Genomic DNA, 17,564 nt, shown 5'->3' with positions numbered 1-17,564 from the left:
AAAAGCTTCTGATTTTAGGGACAGGTAGCTAAATGACTATATTGCTTTCAAGGTCATTATAAATGTATTTTTGTATGAATCTAATTATCCCATTCTAGAAATACTTTTCTCAGGTACCCTTACATATTTTACTCAGATTTCTAAAGGTAACAACTCAACATTTATTTGGAATTTCTTTTAGTAATCAAAAGTGAACTTGAAAGTCAAGTGGTATCATTTCAACTAAATATTCTGACCAATTATATAATACATATTTTATATTGATCTTCTATTTTAATACTTCATCTATTTAGGGATCATAATAAGGCTGTTACAGCAAAATGGCCAAGACATAGATTAATAGGAATAGATAGGTATGGCTGTGTTACATGGTGAAGTAATATGTGCCCTTATGACCATGATTGCAATGGCTTTTGAAACATCCTATTTTTCAACAGATCTGCTGTGAATTAGAAGAATGTCAGAATCCTTGTTTGGAGCTGGATCCTCTAGAATGTGGATGTGACCAAATTCTCATTTATCATCAAGAAAATTCTTCGGTGACCTGTGATCAAATTTTTCTCCTAGTTAAGGAAGTTATAAATAGAAGACAACCAGAAATGGCATCAAACAGTAGAACTTCTTCTACTGAAGCTGTTGCTGGAAGTGCTCCACTTTCACAGGGTTCTTCTGGTATTATGGAGTTATATGGTTCTGATGTAGAACCACAGCCCAGTTCTGCCAATTTCATAGAAAATCCTCAAGATCTAAATGGATCCATGCAAGCCCACGTTGATGTTAACGTAGACCTTGTGAGTCCAGACAGTGGATTGGCTACCATTAGAAGCAGCCGGTCTTCCAAGGAGAGTTCTGTTTTCCTTAGTGATGATAGCCCTGTTGCAGAAGGTGGTGTTTCCCATCACAGTCTTCTGCCTGGCTTTGATTCCTATAGCCCTATTCCTGAAGGAGCAATAGCCGAAGAACAAAAACCTCAGTCTAGAGACAATAGCGATAACTTTGATCTTTTCAATTTTGATCTAGCACCTGTAGTTACAGCTCCATCCGAGTCATCTTCTCATTCTGTTGATTGTTCCCCAGCAGATGACTATTTCCTTAATAGTGATTCATCAGAAGGACAACAACTCACTGTGCAAAAAGAACTTGATGAGGCAAACCTGCTAGAAAATGATACAGCAAATTATTCAACTGACTTACTCATGGCAACAAATGAGGAAAACAATTTAGCTGAATTTGGTGAGAGTCCAGGAGAAATGTGTGAGAAAACTTCAATTTTGGTTGATTTAGTTGAAGGTGATTCTTCTTCACCTGACATGTTGACATCTGCTGATTCAAGAATTCCACCAACTCCTATGAACAGTCTTGTAGAAACTTCACCATTAGATAATGGTCGGCCTTTATTTTTCGCACAAGATGTCATAAAAAAAATTAATGAAATAGATGGCACAGATCATTCTCAGTCTCGTGTTAGATATGGGAGCTGGTGGGATGGCTTTGACCTAGAGTCCAGAAACGCTGATACATGGAGTTCAAGTGATCAGGAATCTGTATTTCAGAGCCCTGTCTTATGGAAAGACTGTAAAGAAAGTCCCTTGCTACGAGACCATATTGATAGAAGAGCCTCAGATTCTATATTCCTCCAAAAACAGACAAAACAGATGGAATACATGAGAGCAGGTCTGTGGGATAATCAGTTTAAACAAGATAATTGGAACCATGAGAATCAAGGGAAAAACAGTGAACATTCACGTTTGCAATCTGCTTCTTTAGAGGAGACAAAGCAAGAACTGGAGAGCTTTACTGACCTGTGGAAGGTCAGTCACCCAAAACCTATGATGTCAGATGCATGGTGTAGTGGTGAAGGAAAAGGTAGTCAGATAGCTGGAGACTCTTACAAAGTCTGGACTAAGTTTGATGCAGGAGATATTGCTAGATCTTCAGAAAATGTATGGAACATGCCCAAACTGGATAGTGAAGAAAAATCAGTGAACAGTCCTGAGGAATGGACCATATCAAAAACTAGTTTATCAGATTCTTCAGAAATCACAGCGGACAATGAGACTGAAAACCCACCTATCCAGGTGTCTCCAGAAGCCTGGGATAAAGAAAGATATTATTCAGTACAAGAATATGGAAAATCTGAAAATACAAATTCAGTTTTCAACAATATGCAAAATATTTCCAAGCTGCAAACAGAGGAAAACACTGTATTTGGTGACCCTAAACATAGACCAAAACAATTCGAAAATACAGAGGCCTGGAATATCTATGATAAAAACATCAGGAAAGAAGTAACAGAAGTAGTGGTGCCATGGGAGGATACCTTCTTGTATAAACACTCAGACCTTAGTTCATCAAACATAGGTGAAGATTTAGTTGTTTCTCCACCAGACACCAATTATTCAACATCTGATTCGTATATATCACCTACATATGTGGAAGATGAAAGAGAAAATGAGGACAAAGATTTTGGTGAAGAAACAGTTATTGATAAATTGATAAACCCAAATTTGCCTGAGCCAAAAGTACTTGAGAAAGCAAATGAGGAACCATTGTCTCCTAGAAACATGCCTTTTTCAAGCAGCAGAAACACAGACATCTGGAACACTCCCCTAAATAATGTCACCCAGTTACAAGAAAGAAATTCTGAAATTACTGCTCTTTCTGCCTCTGCTAAACCATTCCTTAATTCAGAACAAACAGCTAATCAATGTTTTTCAACTGAGATACATGCCAGTGAAAATAATCTTTCTATATCTGAAAACAGAAGAATAACACCAGTATACAATCAGACAGTGAATGACTTATCACCACCACAGAACGAATTAAATGCTAGACAGACAGCAGCTGAAAAGGTAGAAACAGTGAACACTGTCCCTGTAGAAGACACAGACACATCTTCGCCAACTTCAGACACTGGGAATGGTTTGGATCTGAAAATGTGTGACTTAGGGAGTGAGATACTTAGTAAGAAGGCAGCACAAAACACTGCTGTTGTTGATGAAAAGCTAGATAGTCCGGATTCAGTGCAGCAGCAGAACTCATGGAGTTTACAGAGTGAGCAGAGTTGTGAGGAAGGCTGGGACAATACCATTGTCATCTCTCAGAAAGGAAAAGAAGAATATAAAAGAACAGATGAGACAAGTGGACAGCAAATGATTAGTGACATTTGTTATAAACCAGTGCAAGAGGACAGTGAACCTTCATGTAATGCAGATTCAGAAGAAAACAGGTCAACAACTGAAATTTCCAGCTCCCCAGAAAAAATGAGGAGTAGTGTTAGTCTGGAAGCATTAGTCACAGAGAATGAGCCATTTTCCAATCAAAGTAATCCAGTTAGTCAGGAAGAGAGGAAAGACTTGTCACAGAATAATGTAGAATCTTCTTCAAGTGCTTCTGAGGAAGGCAGAAATTGTGAATTTTTTGATGACTCCAGACCACAAAATTACAATTATAGTGAAACATCACAGCTGCTTTCTGAGAAACCTGAAAAGGAGACAACAACAAGTCCTGAGATGGAAAGTAGCTCTGAAAGTTCTGATAAGGGTAGTGATAATGCTGAAAATAATGCTTCTAAAATGCCTGGAAGCTCAGGCATCTGTAATGACTCTGGAAAGAGTGGTTATCGCCTAGCCACATCAATTCCTTTGATGAATGAACCACAAGAAGTGCTGGGGGAAGTGAAAGAGGGCTTACATGAATTGGTTCCTAACCATGCAGGCAGCTGTAATTCTGAGTTAGTATCTTTCAAAAATAGCTCAGAACTGAACAGCACTCATGAAAAGTCTTTCATAGATGAGTTTAAAAAGAGTCCTTCTTTTGGATATGTCAGTGTTCCTGACATTACAGATATGTCTGTGGTGGAAAATTCATTTTCACATGAAATAGGTTCTGGGAGAAATGAAAACTCTGAAAATTCAGAATCTGTTAATAATATTTGTGGAGAGCCATGTGTAATGCTTAATGACAGTTTTCCCCAAACTGCTTGGAATTCACAGCCATGTGAAGATTTGCAATCTCCTGGAACAAGTCCTGAGGCAAGTGAAGTCCTTGAAATGGCAAACACCACAAGTAGCCTCTCAAAGGATATACAGATCAAAAGTTATTTGGAAGAGGATAATGTGTGGAGTGATTCAATAAATGATTATGCACACTCAAGTGGAACAAGTCCTGATTTAAGTGATGTATCTGTGAATGTGTGGGGAGACCTTCCGGTTGCCAGTCATCACATAAGAAGTAGGGATATGTGGGATATTAAAAATAATAAAAATCTTGAAGATGCTTTTAAAAGGAATGAATTTGGGAATGAATGTGAAGAAGGACTTGAAACAAGTGCTGAACAGAACAAAGTTCCTAAAAGCTTAGATTTTTGGAATGCCCATTTAGATGATGATACCGTATCTTCTTTATCAAGTCCTGACATAAATGAGGATTCAGAAAATTCAGAGGCAGGTCCAGAACTCATTCAAGATGATTCCATGTATGAAAACAAACAGCACAAAGAGTCTGAAATTGGAGAGGATTGTGCTCAACCCAATGCAACAAGTCCTGAAGCAAACAAAGACAATTTAGATGCAAAAGCTAAGGTGGGAGAGGAGGTCCAGGTAGCCATCTTCAGTGAAAATCCTGAAACAATTAAAGCTGGGAAAGTATTGCAGGAGGACTTGACTATAATGGAGAGTAATGAGACTTCTGAATATTTAGGTCACTGGGAGACACTTCAGAAAAAAGCCCAAGTGAGTATTTTCAGTGAAAAAACAGGTAGTGGAGAAGACTCATATTTGTATCAAATGAATGAAGATACTACACCGACTTTTGCTGTTGGTGATAAAGAAGAGTATTCTTCAAAAGCCATAGATATGTGGAGTATGTCACTGGAAGGTGATTCAAGAACTGATCCAAAATCCACAGTAGGAACATTTGGTTTTCCAGATGACAGTTCAGAATGGTGGAATACACAACCTTGTGAAGAAAATCAAGTGGAAGATCAGTATTCTGTTTCAAGAAGCTCTGCAACAAACCAGTTAACAAATAGTAAGGAGGACTTCTGGGGATATCCTGCACAAGATAAGGAACTAACAGAAGCACATTTCACTAATGCAAGTAATGATGGAAATCGGTCTCCCACCCTGTACTGTGATGAAAAAGAAAATGAAAGGCTAGTACATCCTATGAATATTCCTGGTAGTCAAATAAATCAAGACACTGTACAGTTCAAACAATGTGATCCTTTCATACTGGATAAAGAAGAAAGGGGCTTGAAAGAGCAGTTTTTTCCTACAGATGAGGAAAATCAACAGACTCCACAGAATCCTTTTTCAAATGAGGAACAAAGTATGCCAAATACATCAGTTCAAGAAAGTGAGGGAAATGCAAGTCTCACTCCTCAAGAACAACAGCGGGACGCTTGTGAAAGTTTAGAAGTGCACAACTCCCTGCCAGGTGCTTTCACTGTAGAAGACTTATCTTTTCAAATGACACAGAAGTCAAGTCCAGGGTGGAGTGTATTAGTTCCCCAAACTGCACTTATCCCAGATATTTTACAGGATAACACACAAGAAAGTAATCAACTGTTTTCAGTGGAACCTGACCTTTGGACTAATGCTGAGCAGACTGTCACTTTGAAATCAGATGGTGAAAATCCTGATATATTAAGTCACTGTGACCAAGACAACAGTTCAGAGGCATCAAGCAGTCCTGACGTGTGCCAGGAGTATGAAGCTAAGCATGCCTCTGTCCCACCTTCTCAGATTTGGGTGGAGCCTGAAGACAAAGATAGTCATCTGATTCACGCATGGTCACATATGAGTAAAGAGGCAGATTTTGATTCAAAGTGTGAGTTAGTAATGCAGAAGGTAGAGACACAGTCTGAAAGTGGTAGCCCCCAGGACTATGATCAGGGAAAGATCAATGAATCCTATCAGCTACTCTCTTCTAATAGTCAAGAGCCTCCTGAATTTGCAGTTTTGGAAGAATATGGCCTAGAAAATAAACTTGTTACTGATCCAATTGAGTCAGCTGAAATTACCAGTGAAGTCTCAGAAGTGATGTCCCTAGGTCTAAAATACACCTACCATGAAAGCTTTACTCCTGCAAGCCATCAAGGAACACCAGCTGATACAGCTCAAATAGCAACCTCCCAAACGCATTTGATTCCCATGGATTTCACTCTCCCTGATAGGGCAGAACAAAGCTTAAAAGAAATTAGTGCTTTGTCTGAAGTTGGAAAATACTCTGATATTGACCATACAGCAATAACTGGTGATGAGCTAGAGGTGTCAGAAGAATGTGTGGATGAATCTGAGACAGGGGTAGAACATAACATCAGGAACACATCGGGGACTAATGTCCTGGCAAGCACATTTGGTGGAATGAACATTCTGGCAGTAGTAGGCAGAGAAGCAGCAGAAGGGGAATCAAAGGGTAAACAGATACTCTTTCCCAAATCCTTTCTGCCTGGTGGTAATGAAGACCACGAATCTGATTCAAATAATCAACTGGTCGATGACATAGTGAAAGAATCTGAAGATGTAATTGAAAATGATGTTCCTCTGTTTAAGGAGATGCCCAGTGACCAATCACCAGTGGTGTGTACTCCACCACCCTATGTATCTTTTGATGCTGAACCCTCTTGCAGCAGAGAGCGTGCAAAGGATGAGCTCTTGTTAACGCAGCCATTTTGTGACAGTGTTTCTTTGGAAAAACCTTTACCACTGCCAACTCCTTTGGAAGGTGCAGAAGGCATCCTAATGACCAAAGACAGCAGCATTAAAGATCAGGTGTCTGACACATCCACAGAGTGCCTTCAGGAAAATCACATGCCAGTACCTTCACTCTCCGAGTCTGAAGCAACTCTAGGAGCTTCTGAGGTTTCCATAGGAAAATCTGAAGCAGAAACAACTGATCTCGACTCACCGCCAGGTGGAGATAAAAGATCACCTGATGGTAAGAAAACCTGCTTTCCAGAGCAAGTTCGTAGGACAAAGAAAGAAGGAAATGCCTGGAGTATTACTGTTGAATGATGAGGCTTTGAGTGAAGTTTGAAGTTTGTGTGTCTCTCTGATGTACAAAACTCTGTACTTTGGGAAGACGTCTAGCATCACCCTTCTAGTCAGATCTAAAGCTTTTAAGCATTGAAGTAGGCACATTATTTCTGTTGTTTGTACAGGGCCTAGCATACGGGACACTGAATCATTTCTCCCTTAGGAACGATTACAGTGTTAATGTATAATCTTTAACAATTATAATGATGTTGATGATGTTATAAAATTCAAGTACACATTAACAGAGCAAAGAAGACCTTCATTGCACTGTACTGATTTAAAGAAATCATGGTGACTGAAATAGCAATTCAAAAACTAAAAGGATTTTCTGTTTGCCTGTTTTTTTAGAAGCTGGCACTGACAGCCTACTTCGTAGAGAGAATAAGCTGAAAAATTCCTCTGAGAGCCCTGAACTGAGAAGTGCAGAGGGTAAAGAAGATGTGAGGATGCAGGTGCACCAAGATCCAACTTCACTGGAGATGGATTACATCCTTGTTACTGAGGAAGAAAATATACCTTCAACGAAGGGAACCCTTGAAAGAAATGAAAGTGATTTTGCATTTCAAGAAGCTAAAGTGGCTGAACAAACAGAATCTCATGAAGGCTTTTCACCAGGCTCCTTGGATACTTTTCAGCCAATCTCCATTACAAATGAAAGGGAAGATCACTCTGTTTGTAGGACTGAATGGGACTCTATTCACTTAGAAGAGAAAAGTTTGTCTGTTGTGGCTCAAAAACTGGACGGTGAAAGGAGATCACAGGAAAGCTGTGTGCAAGATGAGAGCTGGATTATATTGGGCCAAAATGAAGTCAGTGACATATCACCTGAAGAAATTTCTGCCAAGTCAGAGATGCCAAAATCAGAGCCGGGACATTCTGGAGAAGAACTGGCAGCTGTTGTAGCACAGGAATCGATTCTTGACACTTGGGCAGAATTTCAAGTAGAAACTCCCCTTCAGAAATCTTTTGAACATGAGGGCTGTTCTCCTTCAGACAGCCTGACTACTGAGGATGATAGTCTGGGCATCACAGGAACACATGTGTTGCAGATGCTTGGTGGTGATGGTGCATGGGAAGCAAATTCTCAACAGAGACTTGGAAATAACGTAGCAACAGAACACGAAATGAGGGAGGAAACCGTGCTTCTCCACAGTGAAAGAGAACTGAGTCAAAAATCAGGGTAAGGCAAAACCAGTTTGTTTTCTTTCAAGAGTCTTCTGTTCAGTTGTTATCAATGTTATTTAAGTGTATGATGTACGAATAGATGGCAGGACTTTCAAGTCTGAAGTAATAATTATATTTACATGATTTAAGTATCACTATATTCCTCCTTTGTAAAAAGAGTCTTGGTTCTTGGTTGCTTGATATGAGTCTAATTAGGATTGTTTTGCAATGCAGGAAGCTTGTAAGGCCACTTCCCTGCAGGAATAAGTCTGTCTTCCTTCTATGAAGTCCCAGACTTCATAATCTACCTTTAAATCTGAAACAGATGTGGCCAGGGAGCACAGGCCAAAGCCGGGTACTGATGTTATTGCCAATCTAGATACAGTGCCAGTGATGAGATTATGGAGGGATTAAAGTGAAGTTTTACTATCTCTGTCTGATGCAAAACTGCTGGGAAGGAAGATAGGAGGGAGTCAAGGCCCAGGGTCAGAAAGAGGTGCTGCTTATAGAGAAAAGGAAAGGATGGTGGAAAATTATGGTCTTTGTGGCTATTTCCAAGCTGTAGTCAGGTCAGAGCAGCATTTCTGTCTGTTCGGACTGGACTGGCAGTTGAGGCCATTCGAGTACATTTGCACCTGCCTTTGGGTGGAAGCGTGGCCTCTGTGCTGACAGCGTTACTACTGCTTGCTGTCTCTCTGCTGTGTCAGCAGATGGAGAGAGAGATGACCCTCTTGACTCCATCTACTGTAGTGTATGGGAGAGGGTGCTTCTGTTGTTAACTCCTCATCTTTTACAACCAGGAGGTTGTAACTGTTACAGTGGACTTCTAGGGTAGCCCTGGAGATGCAAATGTGGAAGTCTGACCTCGTTCTCCTGGGCTTCTGCAACTGACATGCTGCAGTTTTACGAAGAGGAACCTGGCATTGCATTTATACAGTGAAATTCTTGTGAACAGTAAAAGAAACTTCCCAGTACAAATAAAACTAGGGGGTGTAACTGCTTTGTACTTGTTACTCCGTTTGAACTGCACTTACCCCAAAGAACATAAGTGGTATGAAACATGTGGAAACATATTTTTCGTGTGAAATTCAAGACCAATTTTTTACTTTTTTTCTAGTTTCTCCCAAGCAGTTGTCAATTCAGTGTAGAATACACATCACATCCACAACTTCTATTATCAGGTTTTAATTGGCTTGCAATTTATTTTAGACTTTATTTTTTGACATTTTCACTAACAATTTTGCAATTTTAGCAGTAGGCTTTTTTTCCCTTAAAGGTGGCATGCCTATGTATGACAGTATAACCCTGATAACAGTATGTACAAATAATCTGTGATAGAAAAGCACAGCTTTTTGCTAACTCCCTCCCCACTCCAAAGAGTTCACATTTTATTATGAATTCAGGAATGAATAGTTCAATAGCTGTGATTTATCTTCCCCCAGACTTGTTAAAATACCTCCCCTCTAAACATTTTCACACATTTTTCAAGGAGTGTATCATTACCACAAGATCAGACACTGTTACAGCTGAGCTATTTTTAATATACGGTAAGTGCTGGCTTCATCCGAAACAGAAACTCCAGTCTCAGAAACGGAGATATTTTGTTACTTGCAGGCTTAGACTTAAGCACCTGTATAGGACTTTATGTTTTCTTGACAGACAAGATTTTGAGTACTATACAGAGCATACTTTGCCCTCACACACTGCCCCTGGCTGAAATTGCTTCAATCTAACTAGACAGACAGCACTGAGGAGAATATGAGATGAGAGGGGCTCTGTTTCTGTAGGGCAGTGACAGCTTATATTGATGCAGGTTAGCATTTACTGCCCTCAAGAAGGAGGCAAATCTTCAGAAGGGTTAGAAGAAGATGAGCACTCCCCAGTTCTGTATGGTCTGAACTAAACCAAATGCTGAGTGCTTGACCTTGAAACTGTCAAAAGTAGAGCTGGTTGGCACAACATTTCTGTTGCACTCAATCCTCCAAGCTTCTAACTTCCATTCTAGAAGGAAAAGTAGAAATCTTGAAATTTTCTACAAAAGAGAAATGTGAAAGAAGCAAAACAAGCAAAATCCCCAAGCAGTTATTTTGAATCCACATTAGTGCATGGAAGGACAGCTTGGGATGTGCAGGTCTATGAAAACTAGACGTCCTTTGACTTTGAGGTGGTTTGCTTGCCCGGACTAGTCCACATCCTGGAAGTCATCTTCCTCCATTAGGTCTGTAGGGTTTAGCTCATCAAAACCAACTAATTTCAATGAATAAAGCTGTTTTTTGACAAACCAGTAATTTCTAGTGAAAATCTTTAAATCAAAAAATGCTTACCACCTCTGCTCACAGTAAATGGTGAATGGGACAGGAAAAAGGAAGGATTGTTTAGAGGTGATGGCTAGTTGCAGGCTTGCAAATCTGACATGAACAAATCAGCTGTCAACTCCTCTGTCTCCCATAAAGCATTTTAAATTAAAAGTAGCCAGATGTTGACCCTGCTTAAGTCACACTGATTAATTACATGCAGGCAACATCCCAATGTTTGACTTGCCGTGCTTATTTGCCCGTGATGTTCTTAGAGAGGAAAACAAAACTGGTCTAGGTATCTGATTTTAAATTATTTTTATAAATCAGCACAATGGAGTTGAGATAACTTTGAAGCAGTAAGATTCTCTGTCAGATACCTCAAGAAAAGAATCTGATTTTTTAATTTACATTGGCACTAGAAAAATAATTCCTATGGCCATGGATTTATAGGGTTTTTTTAATATCTTATTGCTATGAATTGTTAGATCTGCTTTGAGAAGAAGTCTGCTATTCTTCAGGAATTTCTGTAAGTCTCCAAAGTAAAAACTTGAATCTTGTACACACTAGTAGTTTGCATTGTTGTTTCATATGTAATACATTCATTATTCTTAGAGCTTAGCATATTCTGTTAGAACGATTCCTACGTTAAAGTCCAGAACTGGACCATGTTAATGTAAGATGTAATGTAAATGCATGATGGAATATGGTGCATCCTACAAGCAAAGGATACAGTAGTTCTTGGTATAGAATAAATGTATGGTCACTATAGCTTCCACTATAGGGTTTTTTCTTATCTGACTCGGAAGTTGTTTAATACTTGTTTAATACCAAACACACATGATAAGGTGTGAAATCTAATGGAAGTTTTTTCCACCATTAATATTATTAAAAATATTGCTCTTGTATGAGGATTTCATATCTAACAGAGATCTCTTTTAAGGTGCTGTCTTCCCCTCAGTTTCCCCTGTGCTTAGTAGCTGACGTTCAATAAACTTGTTATAAGCTTATGTCTTTAGTCAGTTAGATAATGACTTCAGGCTTTTGGGGGGATAGCAAAGACACATGCAGATATCCCTATGCATACCCACAGCATGATCACAGAGCCTGTGATTCTTTTGAAACAAAAGTAACACAAAAAAAATATTATGGTAGAAAGGATAAAACACATATGGGAATAATTATTTCTATATTATATGTCAATTTCATTAAACCTCGTACATAAACATCTGAAGAAACAGCAACTGACATGGTAGAAGTGTATAATTAGAAATGCTTTCTAATGCATTTTTTTGACAGTTTTAAAAACACAAGTTCCTTCTTAAAACATACCTCAGAATGCAGCTTGTAAGTCTGGAATTAACTGCTCTTCTTGGCTGATGAAGTTTAAAACAATGTGATATGGCAGAACTCTCAGCCTATGGGAGGATATCACAAAAACACTGGTGTCATCACATAGGAGAGGAAACTAAGGCTTTTCTCTTGTTCTTATTGCAGTAGAGTTTCTGGATGGCCTGATGGTGCTAGTCATCAGGCTCTGAGTCCGCCAAATATTTACATCTTTGAAATAGGCTTTGGTAGAACTGAACCAAAGTCTAAGTAACTGATACTCAGCTCACAGAAGTGTTCTTCTGCCTGAATTCTTGTACTTCTGAAAGGCCATAATTTTGACTCAGGAAAGTTTCTTGGATGCTTCACTAAATGTGACTCTTGCCTTGACTGAATAGTCTATTTCCTAGCTTATGCTTACTTAAGCCTACTTGGTATCAGAAAACTAAGCACCCCTGATCTGAAGGCCTGGCTGGATAGCTATACCCTGAGCATGGATTATGTTCTCTGCTCATTTTTTTGTTTTGTCAAATACTTTTGCTTTATGCAATCCAGTAAATTTTTAATAAAGAAGCCTGTTTTCATCACATGGCCTGTGGTTGACAGTGAATAAAGGCATTAAATATAATGAAAGAAAAATCTGTGACTATTTCAAGATTAATAAGAGATCTGAGAGCACTCTGCTATCTCTGTGATTTAGCCAAATGCACATCATATCTTTCAAAGCCATTAATGATTCAAGTCAAATATCAATGTCCAGTACTGAACTGAAATACTGACAGAATGGAACCAGGGAAAAAATTCTCATTTACTCCAGTGGACCAAGGGTTTCACCCAGTGTTTTCTCAAAAAGTCTGTTCTATCACCCCAAAGCTAGGATAAAGCAATGAAGGGAGCCCAGGTTTGCTTCCTGCTTTAATGGGCAAAGCAGGCTGCTATATATAGAAAGCCTGAAGGATTGAAAATCTGTTGTAAGTTTAAGAGGCCACATTCTGCAAAGTAACCTTTACTTCCCTTTGGATGCTTCTGTTTCCTGTTTTCCTTGCATACCCGTGGGGCTTCATCTTTCACTCCTGTCAAGATTGTTTATTAATTGGCCAGATTTGCTGGAAAGCAACTCCAGGCACTCTGGGGACCAGGCATGCTGCTTCAGTGGTGCTTCCAGCTCCTGCTGAACTACAAGATTATGGACTTGAAATGGGAATTGAACTCAGGTCTCCCGCTTGGCAGCACAAATCGTGACAATTGACTAAACACAAGGAGCATGCTGTAAAGGTTAAAAACAAACATGTAAGGAAAGGAGGAACAACTGAGAAGGTTGCCTGTAGAAGACTCCATGTAAATGAAAGTTAATGCCTGGTAACAAAAGCAAAAAAGCGAATTGAACCTAAACAAAACGTTTAGATTGGCATGACATATTGGGTCTGGCTGAGATGGAGTTTATTTTCCCCGTAGCAGCCCTCATAGTGCTGTGCTTTGTATCGGTAGCTAGAAGGGTGTTGACAACACTCCAGTGTTTTGGCTACTGCTTGAGCAGTGCTCACACAGCACAAAGGCTGTCTCTCCAACATTCCCCCTCACCAGTAGGCTGGGGGTGGGCAAGATCCTGGGAAGGGACATAGTGAGGACAGCTGACCCAAACTGACGAAAGGCATATTCCATACCATATGATGTCTGCTCAGCAGTAAGAGAAAGAAGGAGGAAGGGTGGGGCATTTGTTATTTATGACATTTGTCTTTGCGTACTGAAGCCCTGCTTCCCGGCAAGTGGCTGGATATCACCTGCTGAATGGGAAGTAGAGAATAAATCTGTTGTTTTCCTTTGCTTCCACACGCAGCCTTTACTTTTGCTGTATTAAACTGCCTTTATCTTGACCCATGAGGTTTTTTTTCTTATTCTCTCCCCTCATGTCCTGCTGTGGGGGGGAGTAATAGAGCTGCTTGGTGGCACCTGGTGTTCAGCCAAGGTTAACTCACCACACATGAGCAAGAACTCTTTAGAACTGCTGGCCCAGAACTTGAGATTTCAATGGTCATCTGAGTTTAGGATGGGAAACTATATAATTAATGTATTTTACTTTATTATATATCATACCATTATAATCATTATAGTAATATATACTATGTATTAGAAGCTCTATGTTATATATTAGCCTTTGGAAATATGTTGCTTCTGTGAAAACAGAAGAATTCCTGGGACAGATTCAGATCAGGGAACTTTCCAACAACATAGCTGTAAATTCATTAAAACACTTAATTATTTATTTTTTTAAATTTTTGTAATAATCTATTTTAATGTCAGTGAATCTCACTGCTAACCTTTTTTATTGATGGAAGTTACAACATATGCTGTTCATGCATGGGCTTTAGTAATACCATTTCTTTCCTTCTACTTGATTTGGCCTATGAAGTTATTACAACCATCTTTTTTGTTATCAATTTCGGGGTGATACAGTATTTTTCATCACCATCTGGAGGTTGAAAATTAATTAAAACTAAAAACCCAGTTTTCCATTGAAGAGCCAGCTGTTAAACAATAGCAGTAGCCAATATGGTGATGATCCCATTTTTGTAAAAACAGCATTAATATTTACATGCCAAATACCAAGTACCTTATAAAAACCTTTTAGCAAAAAGAGAACAACACTTCAGTGACTGAAAAACAATTTTAAAAGGAAAAAACCCCTACTTACTATTATTCACTTGTGGTCCTGAAATTTTACTTAAATTCTGAGACTGGGATGACAGAGCCACCTTCTTAAAGCAAGAAGACTTGAACTATGTTAGTACAGTTTAGCAGTCATATGAAAAACTCCCCCACTATTCAAAACCCCACGGTTTTCTGAGCTAAATTGCTATATAATTTATTCCAATCAATGTGATCAATGACATGAGATTTCGGCCTAAAGCATTAATGAGTTTTGACACTTAATCCTGTTGACACAGACGTGACTTTTACAGTGAGCCTCAGTGAGCTTAGTGGGTCCCAGCAGAACGTCCTAAAATCTCAAAGATGTTCTGTGTCATTCTGAGCAGGGATGGTCAAAGCCATAGCTTCTGCCACGTTACTAATTTCATAGCTGCATTATAATCATGCTGCTAATGACTTCTGTTGTACATAAATACTTTATATCTCAGTTTCCTGGATACAGCTTCTGGGTGTCTGAACTTTGAATTTCAAATGAACTAAAAATTGTCCAGTTGAAAAAGTGCTAAAAAAATAGCCCCATAGTTGGAAATTTTATGTAGAGCTAGCTGACAGTAACATCGAAGATCACATGTCAGCAGCAGTGTCCTCTTTAGCAATGTAATTTGATATTGGTGATGATTTTTAATTTTTATTAAATGCTTGATCTTGGTCTGTTGTTCTTTACAATAGCAGCTGGGGAATTATTTCTCAGGAGATCTGCAGCAGATGATGAGAATTTTCCCTGTGGGATTACTAATACCATGAAGAACAAGTTGTGAGCCACTGAATTTTTATTTACTCTGTGCTGTAGGTATGCGTGGAGCTGTACTGACAAATGAAAATGGGGTTAGGCTTTTGTTTATTCCTGACTGCTTATGGCCTAGCAATTTGATGCGAAAGCACCTCCTGTTCCCACGTAACTCATCTTCAAGGAGGAGTTGTGCAGTGTGAAGGAGAATCTAGCTGAAGGTTCGGCTGTCCCAGGGCCTGTTGCCTTGCTGTTTTATCCCCACAGGATTGCAAGGGAATAGGATTGAAAGCTGTTTTGCATTTGGAAAGAAACCTGGAGTTCCTAGGGACCCTGCCCCCAACCAGCTTTTATAAAAGGAGACTGTGGGACTCCACTGCATGAGAAGAAATGTCCTTCCTTCAAGCACACCCCTAAGAAACACAGTCAGGAGCACAGGCCATGAGCATTTCTTCTTGGTGCTCGTACAGTTAGTGTTTCCAGAATTCACCCTGCCTTCTGAACTGGTGGTTGTTTCCGTTTTTTTTAAAATTTGCATCTGCATTCCCATAGCTGAATTGCAAACCGGACAAATTATGTAAAGCATGTTTGAATATGCATGTGGTCTATAACCATCGATGCAAACAGAAATGAGGGCTGAGGAGGGTTGAATCCATAAGAGGTTTCGTCATGCAGTCTCTCATCACAAGCTTTCCTGGGGCTCCGAAACGAAACAGCAGGGAGCTTTTCACTGCTGCCAGCTGACTCGCCGTATCAAGGTTTGGTGATGCTCCGATAGAGCTCCACAGGGAATGTGAAAAAAAATAATTTTCACAGCCGAAGCACAGCTCCGCATTCATTTAAGTGCTCCGTTATCCAAAGCCCGGTAGCTGCTGGTTCATACAGCCAGCTATCTGAAGGCAGGTGATCACCCTTATTTAGCAGTATCGCTAGCCACGTGACAAGAAAATGGTGGAGGAGCTGTATTCCTAGTAAACTGCTACAGAAAGAGGGATGCTGAAGTGCAGCAGTAAAGCATCTTTATTATTTTCCCAGTAGAAAGGCCTCTTCAAATCTTTAGAAGGTAAGCATCTCTTTACTCCGAGAGGCCGATATGCAAAAGGTTTTCTGATTAACGGCTCTATTGTTGCAGTTACTTTAGACAGAAAAAGGGGAAATGTTTGTCAGCATGATGCAAAGCACCCAGGACCTCATTACTGGAAACCGTGCAGCTGTATTTTAATTCTGTTGCAGGTCTTTATGAGAGAAGCTTACTGCAGTTCAATGGGATTTCTTTTGTCTGAGCGCAGGCACGGTGTGTGTAATTAGGAAACAAAACTTCACTGCACAGTCACCTAGCACGTTAGATTATTTTCAGCTTGTTTGCCAAGCTCTGGGGATATGGTGGGAAAAAAAGGAATGAACGTTGGGCATTGTCAGCGGATAACTTGCTTTTAAGACTGCTTAATTACTGCTACAGAGATTGTGATAGCTCTCATTATAGACTACTTGACAATGGTATTGTTTTCAGGTTTTTTGCTATCAACTGAAGCATATGATTTTTGAAGTTTTTGCAATGTCCTCCTAAAATGTTTCAGTGAACAGAATATGTAATCTTTGAAGTTTAATGGACCAAGGATGCACTAATAATCTCAGTGGTAAGAGGACTGAAAAATTACTGCAGAAGTTGGATTGTACAGGCAGTACTTTTGTTTAAATTTAATTATAGGGGCTTGATTCAGCTCCATTCGGTTCTTTGCTTTTCTGTCTGTGATGAAGGAATGAAAATATTACTCAGTTTTAAGTGCGGTAAGTAAACAAATGATAGTGATGTACAGGAGGCAATGAAAATGTATGGAATGTCTAAGTATTAGCTACTTAGAGCAACACTGAAAGGAAATGTATGCAGGCTTCGTAGATGTATTTAACCAAAATCATTCTAAGTAAGTGGGAGGCAGGCAGAGATGTCATTTCTGAACTTACCTTATTAATGCTCTTGGGAAGCAGAGCTGTGTTGAGAAAGGGAGGATGCACACAGCTCCAGCAGCATTGTCCGGAGGCATTAAGGCAACTGTGGGGGTTGGGGGGGGGGGAACGACACACGTCAATCCTTACCCTGCCAAACCACTTTTTCCAGAGCTGCTGTGTTCCTCCCACTACTCTCACCCATGCTCTCCACTGCTATCTCTTGTGGGGCAGGAGAGTACTAAGGTCTAAAATAGCCTTTTTATTCCCATCTTTGATGAGTCTGGCTGTTATTTGGCCCTGCATAAATCTGGACAATATTATAGAAAATTCATGTAGTCAGAGACAAGTCTAGCT

General features: G+C 39.6%; 1 protein-coding gene across 1 annotated transcript in view; it reads left to right on the top strand.

Moving 5' to 3' along the window:
• Window positions 1-17,564, top strand: part of PRUNE2 (prune homolog 2 with BCH domain) — a 141,564-nt gene that overhangs the window by 87,803 nt on the left and 36,197 nt on the right. Inside the window, exons 8-10 of the mRNA XM_059834013.1 lie at window positions 438-6,942; window positions 7,389-7,981; window positions 8,090-8,220. Of these exons, the coding sequence (XP_059689996.1) occupies window positions 438-6,942; window positions 7,389-7,981; window positions 8,090-8,220 (7,229 nt within the window). The remainder of the gene's footprint in view (window positions 1-437; window positions 6,943-7,388; window positions 7,982-8,089; window positions 8,221-17,564) is intronic.

The sequence above is a fragment of the Gavia stellata genome, chromosome Z, assembly GCF_030936135.1.
Source record: "Gavia stellata isolate bGavSte3 chromosome Z, bGavSte3.hap2, whole genome shotgun sequence".
NCBI classification, from domain to species: domain Eukaryota; kingdom Metazoa; phylum Chordata; class Aves; order Gaviiformes; family Gaviidae; genus Gavia; species Gavia stellata.
Note: the sequence above shows the minus strand (reverse complement) of the source record. Positions and strands in the feature narration are given on the sequence as shown.